Source organism: Gymnogyps californianus, chromosome 10, assembly GCF_018139145.2.
Source record: "Gymnogyps californianus isolate 813 chromosome 10, ASM1813914v2, whole genome shotgun sequence".
Classification (NCBI taxonomy): Eukaryota; Metazoa; Chordata; class Aves; order Accipitriformes; family Cathartidae; genus Gymnogyps; species Gymnogyps californianus.
This window is the reverse complement of record NC_059480.1, coordinates 29861577-29876395: the sequence shown is the minus strand read 5'-3', so window position 1 is coordinate 29876395 and position 14819 is coordinate 29861577. Positions and strand designations below refer to the sequence as shown.

The following is a 14819-nucleotide window of genomic DNA, read 5'->3' as shown; positions in this document are numbered from 1 at the left end:
TAGGAGTCTAAACATGCTTCAGAGATGGGGAATCGATTAGAACTTGGGTCAGAAACTGAAACAATAGATTTTACAAAATGGACAGTGATCATACAGACTTCATTCAAAAGGATTTTAAAAAAACCAGGAGGAAGAAAAGCATTGCTTCTTGAGTTTACTCGGTGCTTAAAAGAATGTAAACATTTTACAACACCAAACAAATTACATCATCCTGGGTTTTAAGAATTGGGTTATATTATGGTCTTTGCTAAGTGGCTTAGCAAATTAATTAGCAGATTCAAGAAACAATGTTTTACAGTGGTTGGAAACTGGAAGTTTTATTGTTTTCAGTTTACAATTGATCACGAATTTGGAAAATATAAGGTGAAATACATTCCAAGCTAAGTCTTGAGACTACAAACAATTCTTATCAGAAGACAAACACTGAAAATGATTGTATAGCGAAACTTCTCCTTTGTAGATTATAAAAAACAAACTTTCTGCCCTCTGCTGTTTAGACCAGGAAAAAATAAACTGGGATGCAAATCTGTTGAGAAGCAGATAGCCAAGGGCTGAGCCTAACTCTGCTTTTAAGAAAATAATCTAGTTTACGCGTAACTAGATGGATATTTAGTTTTCTATGCACTTGGACTCTGCACTGGCACGAAGTTCGCCTGAATTCAGTGGTCTATCAAAAAGGTGCCAGGGAGCCATTCACAAGTTGCTCGCTTCATAAAACCAAAAGTGACTTGACATAGACAGGAAGGGCAGTTCTGCAAAACAAAGTTAAATTTGGAGTAAAACAAAACATACAGAAGTTCTACACTGTAACAGATTATGTTCCGTACTTAATAGACTTCTAAAGATGAAATAGTAATACACTCAACTTCCGCACAGATTATTCAGAACTTAACTGATGTTAGTAAACTGCTTCAAGATTAAAATGCTGCACCGCCTACAAATCAAATTTGATTAGTCACTTTGCAAAAAAGTTACTGAACTCTTTAAGAGGTAAGTTGAAAGTCACTTTTTCTGTTATAAAATCAACAATCAGTTCTTCCACACTTGCAAAAAAATAGTAGAGAAATGGCCTCAAATTTAACTTTGCTTTTAGTGGCTAGATGCCAGAGCAAATTCTAAAAAGCCTATTAAAAATAAAATGGGTTAAAAGTAGCAATGTTACTTTTTTTTTAAATAGCTTGTGAATAATGCTTTGTACTCTCCATACCTTGTTCAAGGGTTTCTACAAAGCAACTGCAGATCCATGAGAGGAAACAAGTTATATTAAATACAGCTTCATATGTCACCTTTAATTTTGGATAGAATTTACATTAAAACTGAAAAATCCAGATCCACGAGTGAATTCTTATTTTACCACTATCTATGGGGTACTGAAGCAGATGCTTTTTCCCTCTCCTGCTTCAACTGCCCTACGAACCAGCAGCTACACCAGTACCGCAGTTCCAACATTGGTAACTCAAACCGGTACGATTACAGCGACAGCAGTAAGTGTCGTTTGCTGTGCATTCGCACGAATCATCGTGTTTTAGATATAATTCCGCTCTGTCTGCACATTAGTACTTCTGTCGTTGCAGCTGCAAAGCCCTCAGTAGCTGCAGCCTGTGCTACGAAGACAGGGAGAGAGAGAATTTGCAGAGCTGTGGAAAGACCTGTTCCAACCTCACATGAAGGCAAACCGACCTTTCTAATAATTAAGCTAAAATCCCTGGCTGCTGAGAAGCTGCTTTTCCAGGCTCAGTACTTCCCCCAGAACAAAGGGAAAGGTCCAATTCAAAAGCAACGTGCTTGGTGTAAAGGATCTTTCTCCTTACTTTTCTTCTTGAGTCTGTTCATGGATCACTGCCAGAGTTCGAGTTTCTCTAAATTTCACCCAGCTTCGAAATTTAACCTTGACCATCCTCAATTCAGGTCATTCTTTGTTAGAGGAAACAAGACCATTCAGCGTCGCAGTTTTGACTCGTACACTATTGTAATACGCTTCAAAAAAAGGGAATATGCAGGCTTTCTGATGACATTCTGTATTCACAAAATCCGCTTTGAACCGTCCATTTTACTCACGATCACTGAGGGAAACCCTCCCCTTCTCTTCTAGCACATGCTTCAGGACATCTCACACACATAAATTGCCAGCATTTACCATGATGCCAACGAGCTCTACAGCAGCTAGTTTTCTTTTTTTTTTTTTTAAAAAGAAATATGTTCAGATTCATAGGGCAGTACTGAGATGAGACACAAAAACCTGCTCGGACTTTTATCTAAGACTTCTATTTTGCTGCCATGAGTTCTAGACCATGACTATAGCGAGGAGAGATGGAATAAAGGGAAAACACTGGCCTACACATAGGCTGTTCTTGTATTTCACCTGGAAATGTAGGCCAATTACATTAAAAAAAACTAAGCAGAAATCCCAAGTAGTAACATTTTATCACATTTAATTACCACATACTATATGTGAAGAAAATTCTATGATTCTATCAAAAAAGTCACCACATACGGATGGTAAATGAAACACATTGCTGATTCATATATGGGAGAGGAAATTAAGTTCGTTCACACCATTGCCACTCTGTATAAAGCAATTAGAGAATAAGCAACTCCGTATTCTAGAAAACTAACTTTTTTTAATTGGAGGTGTTACTTATTAAAGCACTTCTGCCATGCACGTTTCAGTTGAAGTAGTATCTCTCAAAAGTACAAAAATTGAAAACAATAAGAAAACGCAATGCATTTGTGAATGTAGGAGTCCAATTAATACAGAAATTCATGGTGTTGCTATGAAAGACAGTAAATATACAGTTATTGCCAGAATCTGTACGTTAAGGTTCTCTTGCCTATTTGTCCTTTCCAATATACTCCAAGGGCTTTATGATGCACCCTCACTAGTGACAGTAAAGCATTAATTAGTGAAACTATGCAACCTTAGTCACAAAAGCTACAAAATATTGCATTAGAATACAATTGAAAAGTGACTTTTGACACAACCTTTGTTAGACATTTTTCTTAAAAATGGAAAAGCATCATTTATGTTGCAATACTTAGCTAGTCTTGTCTTTTCTTTATGAGCACACTATCCAAATAAGGGAACAAATATTGTTGCATCACAACATGAAGATCAGATTTAGAAGTTAACACTATTCTTAATCGGCCTCCCAGCCCATGGTTTTACTTGTGCGATTTTTCAGATCACCTTTACATATAATCAGTATGCTCACTTATGTTTAGGGCGCTGGGTTTTCTATGGTAACTGCTCCCTGCAGAAAGCACGAGACTACCTGGTGGGGGTTACAGCTAGCTTTGTTAAGACGGGAGCGTCAGCTTGATGATACTTTCTTTTGTTACCTAAGAAGGGCAGAAAAGCAGCGTAACACCCAGCCTCCGAGCTGGCTGAGTCCTTTGGAGGAAGAGGGCTGTAGTCCCACGTGTACTCAGACACATACATCAGTCTACCTGGAAGAAACATTCCTGTAAAGTATCATTTCCACCAGTATAGGGGTTTTTTTTTAAATTTCAAAATGGAAGCAAAACCAAGGGAAAAAACTACTTGATAAGTGTAAAAATAAATGTGCGGCTTCATACAATATTGAGGAAACTCTACTTAATGTAGGAAAGCTCTTCAAGTAGAACTATACTAATTTAGAGAAATTTGAGCATAGCATGCTGAATTTCTACATTTGCAAGCAAAGGAACACCAACTACCTATCTCATATCCGGCAGGTGTGTAAAGTTAGCACCAGAGGACATTCAGCCTATAATTACTGGCTCAAGATCCTGGCACAGGAAGGCATTTCATCTGATCCAGATGTTTATTTTTCCTCAAAATGTATTTGTGAACATTGCTTTTAGTTGTTTCACAAACTGCTTAATAAGACAACAGCCACGAATCAGTGCTATTTCATGTTGCGCACTATCCTCCGGCAATGGTTTGTTTTCATTTCCCCCAGCGCTTGTTCCAGTTGCTGAATGAGGTGGAGGAGGGTAGAAGGGTCGGTTTGCAACACCTGGGCAGTTTGATCTTCGTTCTGATTAAGATGTAGCTTTATAGTCACAGCAGGCTTAATCTGTTGTCTCAAACTTCTGCTTGCAAGCTGCACGAGGGAGTTCAGATGAAACGGGAATAGGGAAACAAACAAACAAACGATGGTTATCAACTTTCGTATTGACAATTCACAGCAGGTTCACGGGACCTGCTTGGAGGACTGTTTAAAAATCCTTTTCATCCACATTAAAGATAGACACAATCTATTATTTAGTTTTATCATTAGGCAATACTAATCCACTTTCACAGTATTTCTGAAAATGAGGTGATGATTCAGACCGAATGTATTTAGTATATGCTAACATTTTTAAAAAGCCAATGGAGCTATGAATTCAACTTTCATAAAGCAACAAATACTTTGCATCATTACATGTCGTGTTCATCTCATAACTAGCTATCTTTGGTGCAATAACACGATTATGTCAGCTTTAAATACATGAAAAACTGCTGCCTCAATTACTTTGAAATAATATAAATTGTTTATGTTAAAAAAACCGTAAAGTAGAATACAGAAAACATAATAGAAGTTACCTGCACATCCAGTCTCCATTCAAGACTGTGATAGCTGGGAAGCTTTGGTGCCAGCTCACTAAGAATGCTTCGGATCTCTTTCCTGTTATCAAGGTACAGCTGGAGCAGTAATTTGTTCAGTTCATCTGAGAAGCCCAGAACGTGAATGGAATCTTGGAAGTCTATCTCAGAAATCTAGAAATAACAATTTAGGCCTTAATACGGAACTATGTAATAATCACTACTTGTTGAGAAACAAATAAAACTGTAAGTAAACATTACATATGGTATGGTGCAGTTATTTTCTGCAGGAATGTGTGAGAACAATTCTACAGCTAGGACAAAAGAAATCACCCAGGTTTTAAGTGATTTACACATGTTGAGGTATTACTGGTGATTTGCATGAGCTTCAGGGACAGGTTTAGATCAGTTTTGTTAAAAAATAAAAACATTCAACATCCTCACATTTAAGCTTTCATATCAGAGAACAAAACGCAACACAAAAAAGCATGTCACGAGGAAGTACGTATTTCAATCATCAATTTACCAATAGTATGTTAACATAATATTGATACTCCAACTGTAAACACTCTGAAATGACCTGAACGTCTGCACGTGTAAGCGAGCACCAGGTACAACTTTGAGGCTGACGTTACAGTAACTCAGAGCAGCCCCAAGAAGCCGATTCCCACCAGCCAGTGCCTTTGTGCTGAACTGGAGAAGCGTGGTTCATCATTGCAGAAGCAGTTATTTATTCAACAGAAAACGTCACACCGTTACAATGCATTCATACCGTAAACACGTCCTGTGATCAACGATATTCTACCATAATACGCTGTGATTTATCTGTCAGTCAAGTCTCCTTACTTCAAGGGAAGATTCTGCAGTATTTCAGTCCCTTCCCCACCTGCTCTTCAGAACACCACCTGCCTGAGTTTAATGTGGAATTACTTGTCTCTGTATCCCTTCTCCACGTCTTCATTGTTCAAATATTCTACTACATCAATAGTAAAAAGTCTTTCCAATGGAAACAGTAATTATCCAACTATTATTCTTTTAATATCTGCTTACACCCACCCAAACTTCTGATGTCAGGAGCTGAAAAAGCTCTCAAACCTACCATATCAGACCAAGGTAAGGATTACTTAGCAGGGGGTCAGTACAGCACACATCCTGTACTGGAGCTGAACAACCACAACAAAATCTTCGCTCAAGTTTTGTTGTTTAGACAGAGCTTAATCCTGAAGTATGCTTCTCTATACGGACTGAATTGCTGCCTGTTCTTGCTACATGCTATTAAAATGTTGTCAAGTTTTAGCTTCAGACACTGAATACAAATTGCAGTCATCCACGCAGATGCAGTGTTTCAGTAAGAGAACAGCATAAGAGACACCTTTTTTTTTAAATTAAAAGAATACACGTCATCAGAATTTTCAGCTAGGTTTTCCCCATTCACCAGTATTTTCAGAGCCGCCAAGTGTTTAGAAGACATCTCTTGAGTGCATCCCTGAATTCATCACACAAAGGTAGCCTTACCATAAGCTTGGAGCTTTCAGTGAGAAGATACGTCAGTCCTTCTACCCCATGCTGAATGGTGTCAACGCTGACGTTAAGTTTTCCTTTAAAGAAAGCACAAAGTACCTTTTACTTCCTTATTAAGCCGCCACAGCAACAATACACAAAACTGCGAATTTATGCAAAAATTGTACGTTGTTGCAAGTTGTTAACTTGCAAAATATGCACAGAAAAGAAAAAAAAGTGGAGGGTCGCGCACCCTTCAAATAGCAACGTAAGGGGATCAAACAGCACGTGAGCTCCCCCGCCCAAAACAAACCAAACCAAAAACCCAAGAAAAACTCAAACCAATTTCTTATGGCATGATACAGAGAAAACTGCACGCTCGCGTACTAGAACTGAGTCGTGAATACACCGGCACAGAAACGAGCGACCTGCAGATTTTGCCTCGGGCAAGAAGGGCCCTGCAGTCACCCCCGTAAGCACAGAGCGCGACCCGCCCCTCGCGGGGGGCACAGCAGGGCCCGGCCGCGAACACCGCGCTCTCCCGCGCTGCCCTCGACTCCCCCGACAGCTGCGGGGCACCTCAGCTCCCTCGGCAGCCCCGCACCGCTGACGCCGGGCACCGGGGGCCCTTTGCGGGGCCGCCGCAGGAGCCCCCGCGGCGGAGTCGCTACGGCCGCCGCCCCCCCCGCCCCGCCGCAGGCCCGGCCCGCGGCCCGCCGCCACCGCGGGAGCCCCCCCCCCGCGCCCCCGGCTCTTACTGGCGGCCGCCTCGCAGGCCCGCGGCGCCGCGCCCCGCCGCAGCAGCTCCACCGCCAGGCGCCCCAGCTCGCCGACGGCTGAAACGAGAGGAGGCGACCCCACTGCAGGACCCGGGCGGCCGCGCCCGCCCAGCCCACCCCGCCGCGGCCGCCCCCCCCCCGCCGCCGCCGCCGCCGCCGCCGCCGCCCCCCCCTCCACCGCAGGCCCCAGGCGAGGCCCGGCGGGCGGCGCGCCCCAGCCAGCTCCGTGGCGGCCGGCGGCCGGCGCAGGGAGGGGTGCGCTGCCGGACCTGCGCCGCCCACCCGCGGCAGGCAGCCCAGGTGCGCCTTCTGCTCCTCCGACAGCACCAGCAGCATCGCCCCCCGCCGCGCCGCCGCCGCCGCCCGGGAAGGGGCGGGGCTGGGCGCCCGGGAGGCGCCTGCGCGGGGCCGCCGGGGCCGAGCGGGAGGGAGGAGCGGCGCCGGGGGAGCCGTTCCCGTCCGCGTCCCCCGCCGGCTGGGAGGCGGCGCGCGGCGGCCTGGGCAGGGAAGGGGCTCCGCAGGAGCCGTGATGAAGTGTGTCCGGCCTCGGCCTGCGCTGAGGCGGCAGCCCCGGCAGTCAGCAGAACGAACAAACCCCGGTTCTACGGGAAACCCGCACGGAACTAGTCTGGGAAACGGCGGCGGGGGGTTCCGCGTAAACACTGCCAGCTGCGTACCACAGAACCGGCCGGCGGCGAGAATACGCGCCCGCCCCCCCAACTGTCTGTTACCGCAATGGAATCATTCTTTGTCCTACACCTGTGCTGAAATTACGTAATGGATCATAACTTCATCTGCCCTTTGCTTCGCAATAATTCTCTCACCCTACCTTAAATATGCAATGCAAAGCCATTTTGCACGTATAGCCCACGTTAACACCGAGATGTTACGGAGGGGTGCCGTGCTGTATTGCCCAAATTGAAAGGAAAAAGATGACGCTCTGGTGCTGCGGCCACGTCCTGCGGGTGGCACACAACTGCACCTGTGTGCTGGAATTACGTAGAGGTGGCATTGCTATTCCCATGTGCCTACAATGACTTTCCAAAAATGTGTATTCCTACCATGCTAAATAAAGCCAAAGGAAAAAAAAGATAACAAGGTTCTAAATTACTAAAATGATGCATAACTTCTTCTCATAAATCTTTTTTCTCTTTTAGGAGATAGTTCATTTTGTTAAACAAAGGCTGGTCAACTTTTGAAGGGTTTGTTTTGGAACAGAACAGTGTTTGGAAAGTGTGAGTGGAGATGAATTTTACTGCATTGTGTTACCAGACTGAAGTACTGGCTTTTCCTCGGATAACACTGTGCTTTTCCACGAGACAGGCAGTCAAGAACTCTTTCTAGCTATCCCACACATCTAGGTTGAAATGTTATGCCTGCCAACAGATACGTTCCAGTATAATTATATTTTAATTTTATAAATTTATAAATTACCGTAGTTACATCTACAGGAACTTTTTGCAATTTTACGGCTGGGAAACAGGCATAGTACACGTTCCTGCAAGGCCAGTGGGGTGGGGGTTCTTACTCTCCAGGAAGGTAGCATTAATACCATGAGTTTCTTGTGAGAGGCTATCAAGCTAAAATAATCTAGTCTGGGTAAGTTTGTCCATTATTTCCATTCCCCCTCCATCCCATCCTGTTTTAAACATTCACCCACCCTGTTAAGTGCTCTGGTTAATGACGGTCAATAGATCTCAGGACCAACACCTTCTACTATGAAAGACGTGAAAATTATTACGGATTCATTCCTAACCTTTTCCTTACTTAGTTCCAGCGCTTTCCAGAAGGAAGTCCAACATTACCTGTGCAGATATCAGAGACTCCGAGGTATTAAATGTAATACTTCAGCACTTGTTCTTTGGAGATTTTAGAGGATAGCGTCACAGTACTTCTTAAAATCATAAAGGAGAAAGCAGAGGTAACGGTTGTGAATCAGCATGAAGAGAATGTAATTTGTTGGCCATCCTCACAAATTAAAACAACTTTTGGTGGTATACTAGGATTGCAGATTTTTGTTTCTAGTTTTTGGATTTCAAGCATGACCTTCCAGCAGATGTTCACACCCAAAGTAGCAAAGCTCCCAATCAACTCATCCAAATAATTTTATTTGCCAAGTCCTTCTACGTACCTGACCTGTGCATTCCACACATAGTCCTGCCATATTTTTTTCCAAGCTACGAAGTAGATTTTTGTATTCTCTACTTGGTACATCTGCCTGAACTTGGGAAAGTATTACTTATAGAATCATAGAATGGTTTGGGTTGGAAGGGACCTTAAAGATCCCTAGTTCCACCCCCCTGCCATGGGCAGGGACACCTTCCACCAGACCAGGTTGCTCAAAGCCCCATCCAGCCCGGCCTTGAACACTGCCAGGGAGGGGGCATCCACAACTTCTCTGGGCAACCTGTTCCAGTGCCTCACCACCCTCACAGTAAAGAACTTCTTCCTAATATCCAATCTAAATCTAACGTCTACTCCACTCAGGACAGACTATTCACTGGTACTGCTAAACAATAATTAAAGAGTCTTTACTTTGGATTAAACCAGTTTCTGGTTGGTATAACCAGAAGCTGAATCAAACTCAAAAAAGCCAGTTCAGAAACTAACGGCCCTTCTCAGTTGCCGATTCCTCACCCAAATCTTCCAGATTTCGGTCATTCATCTGAATTCCTTCTTTGCCAGTCCTTTGCCAGTTTTAACCCCTGCTCAGGACCTCTGTCTGCTCAGCTGATGATTTGATTTACCTTAGCAATTTTCAGTGTCCTGCCTGTAGTTCCTCTCTTATCCAGCATCAGCCCCTAAAAAATTATACTCTGCCTTCGTAACACTTTTCATCTGAGGAGCACAAAAGAACTTAAAATATTGTAATTCTGAAGTAAGAAATAATATGATCCCCGGTTACAGATGGGAATACCAAAGCAAGGAGAAACTTATGTATACCGCAGAATAAATTAACCACTGTGATACTCCCTGCTACTATAGTTACACCATTTCTAGGACTTGAACTAGAAAGTTTAAGAGTGCAGACAGACCTGGGTGCCTTAGTTAAGGTTACGTATAATGAGCACAGCAGTACTCTCACTGCATTGGAAATTCTGATTTCAAGATATCCTTTCCTATTTTCCAAACTGCATGTAATCCCTGCCATAGAATATATTACAATTTGCAAAAGAGAAACTGATTGTGTAATATAACTCCCTTCCTAGTAAGAATAAAATGTATTTTCAGCACTTTTGTTAACATGGTCTGTTTTGCTTGTGATTACTATTCCTTGCAGTTATTGAGGCATCATTTTTTACTCTGCATTTAGTTTGTGATTTCTGGTCTGAAGGATACTTTATGCTGACAGATCATCTTTGAATTACAGTAAGATTCACGGATTTTTGTATTTTGAAAGAGAACCAGGGAATTGTGTTTTGAAAGCATGTAATAAATCACACCTTTTCCTGCTGTCTCCAGTTCAGTGGCAAGTAAATGTTCTAGAAGAAGATACTCCCTTTAAAGCTACCATAAATAAAATGGAGGTTCACAGAAAATTCTTCCTAGGAATTCTGCTCAGAAAGGTTTCAACCTCGGCTCTCATTTTGCAGCCACGATCAAATGCAAACAACTTTGGAAGACTGGAGCTAGTACTTGAAAGTGAGTGGGATCTCTAATTAGTTGACAAACTATCAAAAGTTTTTACAAAGACCCGTTCTTTCATGGGAATAGGATAAAGATTACGTCCATTAGGATCTCCATTATATTTGTTTACCAAGATATGTAAGGAATCTCTCTACAAATATAAAATTTTGGTGGATCAATATTAAGTTTTTTGCAGGAAACTGCCATCTTCTCCCAGTCATATTTAAGATCAAGTGACTCCAAGAAAATAGATTAATTCTGTCTGCTCTTCTCTTGGCCAACAGTTTGGCTTTGCTGTTTAGGATAATACATCCTTCAGCCCTAGAAATTCCTAACACATATATGTACACTGGTAGAATTACAGGTAAGCACTGTCTCCTATCAGCAGGCTAATTGACCAATTAGCCTCACAAGAGTTAATGCATTAGCTAAATGGAATTTTGAGAAAGATACAAGTTTTACTTGTGTACGTTTCTAAAGAACATATACATCATATAATGAAAAACTTTGGTGGATTTTTTCCTCCAGCAAATAGTACAGAAGTGAATCCTAAATAGGACAGCTTATCTTATATTTTTAATCTTTTTCATACAAAGTTATCTCCATTACGTTTGGATAATTTCTTTAAGCCAGAAATCAGAAAACCTTTGGTTTACCTTGAAGAAACGTGTGCGTATATGCATGTGCATATTTTAAGAACACAGTACAGTAACAGACTGTGAAATCATAAACTAAAGGTGACTAGAAAATAAGTTTATAAGTGAGAAAAAGGAATACAAATCTTATGTTTGAAAAGCAAGTACAAAAATGATGGGAGAAGGTAGAAGAGAAATAAGACAGAGGAGATAACATGCATGAAAAAAGGAGGGAAAAAAACCCCTGAATATCTATACGTACAATAAGTGAACTACTCGAGGAATCTTGATAATTGGCTCAGAATGGCAGCCTGTTTCCTTTGTGCTGTAAGAGCATCAGTAAGATAGTGCAGAGAAATACACAGTATACATGGCAAGGAAAAAGAATTAAGCAAAGTCAAAGACCGGAAACATAAATATAAAAATATTTATAAAAAAAATATTCAGGTAATATGAAGATACTACCTACCTAACTGGAATGTGCAAATTTCTAGAAGGATTTGCTCAAAAGTAGGCACATACAATCCAGCTGCAAAACTGTCTTGTTCTCCATTGCCACAAAACTGGTGGGATCCATCTTTGTGAAGCCCTTTCCTCAGCAGTCATCCAGTCCACTCAGGAATCCTATGGTATGCCAGGCAGAAGAGAGACAGACATACTGTGTGAGCACGTAAACACCCTGCGTTAGATATGACCATTTAAAAATAGCCCAAACATGAGTTCAGAAAATTGACGAAGTTGTGGAATACTTTAACATTCCAGGAAAGCAAAAAGGTATATGCAAAGGCTCTCTCCACTAATTTGTGTAAAAGATGTTAGCTGGCCTCGAAATAATAACAGATATAGCTGTTAGAGATCCATACCTTCCAGCAATGCTGCCCATAACCTCACAATGATACTGGGGAAAAAATCCAGATGGTATCTCCCATTATTGACCTGAACTTTTCCGTTCATCCTCTCCTGATAGGGAAGATCGGTGTCATAAGCCAGAAACCATCATATGTGCTTTTAAAATCCCAGGTTTTCATGAGTTCCCTTCCTTTTTCCTCAGTCACTAGATCTCCCAATACATTGGTACTGCTGTCACAGAAAATTAGAGCCACACAGATCCAAACGGTTGACAGAGGCTGCCAAACCAATATGTAAGGTAAGAATTACAGCAATGAGCAATTCATAAATTCATTAAGTACTCCTGCATTTCATATTTTGTAGGAAAACAACCCTTTAAAAATCAGAGTGGTTTTTACATTCTTGCTTCCCAGTGAAACAAAATTGAGCTGCAAAATGCCTGTTCACTTGCTATTTACTCCCCACTGCACCAGCTTTGAAACTTAGCAGCCAGTTTGGCAAAGGCAAAACGTTTCAAATACAATTAAGTTCCTTTACCTGTTGTGAATGTGGTCAAACGATAAAAATTCATGCTGTTTCCGAGCGGCTGGTCAGGCGGTCATAATTCTAGTCTACATATCCTTTCTATGTGGATAGAACATCCCATGTCTTGCCCAGAGAAAATGTTATTGTAAGCATGACGGAAAGGAGTAATTAAAGGAAGACACAAATCTGTATAGAAGTGCATTTTAGAGGAAGGCTGCATGATTTTTTCCATATTATTTTGTTAAAGCAAAGCATACCACACATTGAAGGAAAAGGACCTTCACTCACTATTCTCTTAAGTACGAGATAGTCAACCCCTGAAGAATACAAAAGTGGTAACTGGCATAATATAGCAAGTACGTTAATTATCATAGAATCACAGAATCATTTAGGTTGGAAAAGACCTTTAAGATCATCGAGTCCAAACGTAAACCTCACACTGCCAAGTCCACCGCTACACCATGTCCCTAAGAGCCACATCTCCACGTCTGTTAAATCCCTCCGGGGGACGGTGACTCAACCCCTTCCCTGGGCAGCCTGTTCAGTGCTTGACAACCCTTTCGGGGAAGGAATTTTCCCTAATATCCAATCTAAACCTCCCCGGCACAACTTGAGGCCATTTCCTCTTGTCCTATCACTTGTTACCTGGAAAAAGAGACGGCACCCACCTCGCTACCTTCCCCCCCCCCCCCCCCCCCCCCCCCCCCCCCCCCCCTTCTGTTCGCTCTTTGTGCTTAGCTTACACTTCTCAAGTGTGTTTTTCTGGTTGGTTTTGTTTTTTTTAAACAGAGTTGGGCTAAAGTTAGCGGAGGGGGGAAAAAAAACCCTAAACCCTTGTGTCCCGTCCCCCCCCCCCCCCCCGCTAGAATTCCACGTCCTGCTTTGAAGCCCGCCCGCCTTCTGCGCGGTGCTCGGCCGCCCTCCCGCACCGGCTCCCGGCGCCGCCACCCGGGGCCGCGGCGCGGGCGGCAGCCGGCTGCCCGACCCGCCGCAGCAGCGGGCGGACACGGAGGCCACGCCTCGCGCTTCCACAGGAGCCGGCGGGCTCCGGGCTGAGGTAACGGCAGGGCGGGGGCGGCCCGGCGCCAGCGAAACGCCCGCAGCGGGACACGCCGACGCTCGCCTCTCTTGCCCGCTTCCCCCGCGTACCTCCGCGGCACTGCCCTGCCCTGCCGCCCCTCGCCCTCGCTGTGAGTTCGGAGGCGACGGCAAACCTCGGCCAAGCCACGCTTCGGCCGCACTCGAGGCGCTGAGGAGAGCCGTGACAGCGGACACGGCCGCGCCTCCCGCCCACCCCCGGGAACCCGCCGGCTGCCGGCGGCGCGGCAGAGAGGGCGGGGCGGCAGAGGGGGCGGGGCCTCCCCTCACCCCGCGGGCGGGGCCGATTGCGGAGCTTGGCGCCGCCACTCGCCTGATAACCCCGCCCCGCGTCACGCGCCGGCGGCTGAGTGGCAGCCCGGGCGAGCAATGGCCCGCTCCGGGCCGACGCCTCTTGTTGTGCGGCGGCGGTGGTGGCGGGGCGGGACTTCCGCCGCAGCCGCCGAGCGGACGGAGGGCGCCATGGAGTCGGCCTAGGCGCGGCCCTCGGCTCCCCGCGCCGGGCCCGCAGGTGAGGGCCGCCGGGGCGGGGGACGCGGTCGCCGGGTCCCCTGGGGCCTCTTCCCTGCTGCCGGGCGCCCTGGCTTCGCGGCGGTTAAGGAATTGCTGGGCCCGTCGCTCGTTGCGCAGCGCTTATTTGCCTCCACCCTTCGAGCGGCGAGGCGGGGCCCGCCCGTCCGTGCGGCTCAGGCCGGAGCCGCGGCCGGCCCCGCCGCGGTGTGCCTGGCTGCCAGCGGCCGATGGCCCTGGCGCTTGCCTTTCCCGCAGGCCGTCACTGCAGTCTGCGCGGAGATCCGCCTCGGCGGGAGGAGGGAGGGAAGGCAGGGGAGGAAGGACGCTGAAGCGCTCTCCGAGCATCGCTTCTAGACCGATGAAAGCGAAGCCTTGGTCTGGCATTTCACGGCTCTGCCTGGCGTGTGGTTCCTCTGAGGCTGTGCACTGAGGTGCTGGTTATGCTTGGAAGATAACGAGTAGCACGGAGTCTGGCTGGCTGACAACCAAATTGCTAGTGAAAAGGTGAAAACAAATTGAGAGAAATAGCTCCTGCATCTTGTCAGATCTGGATGCTGAACTTTCTTTGTGTGCATTAGTTTTCAGTTCTGTGGATAGATCTTAGATGGAGGTTCAGGTCAGTAATGACATGATGACATCAAAATGCAAAAAGCCATTGGGGCTTTTGGGGATACATGTGAAAATTATTATTATTATCTGTGTAACTTTTGTTCATTCTCTGCTTGT

The 14819-nt window shown here is 45.0% G+C and overlaps 2 protein-coding genes across 3 annotated transcripts in view; one reads left to right on the top strand and one right to left on the bottom strand.

Moving 5' to 3' along the window:
- Positions 1–2412: 2412 nt before the first annotated feature.
- COMMD2 (COMM domain containing 2) lies at positions 2413–7182 on the bottom strand. Its single transcript, XM_050902263.1, has 5 exons — positions 7116–7182; positions 6826–6903; positions 6083–6165; positions 4568–4741; positions 2413–4085 (listed from the first exon to the last, which is right to left on the bottom strand). Exons 1-5 carry the CDS (start codon positions 7180–7182, stop codon positions 3888–3890), a joined length of 600 nt encoding a protein of 199 aa, XP_050758220.1. The 3' UTR covers positions 2413–3887.
- A 6853-nt stretch (positions 7183–14035) lies between these two features.
- RNF13 (ring finger protein 13) overlaps positions 14036–14819 on the top strand; it is a 45203-nt gene continuing 44419 nt past the window's right edge. The window contains exon 1 of one of the 2 annotated variants that reach the window (XM_050902405.1): positions 14036–14091. The gene's annotated coding sequence lies outside the window, so the exon portion shown is untranslated. Of the gene's footprint in view, positions 14092–14516; positions 14598–14819 lie in introns of those variants that run through there. The other variant, XM_050902406.1, reaches the window with a different exon arrangement.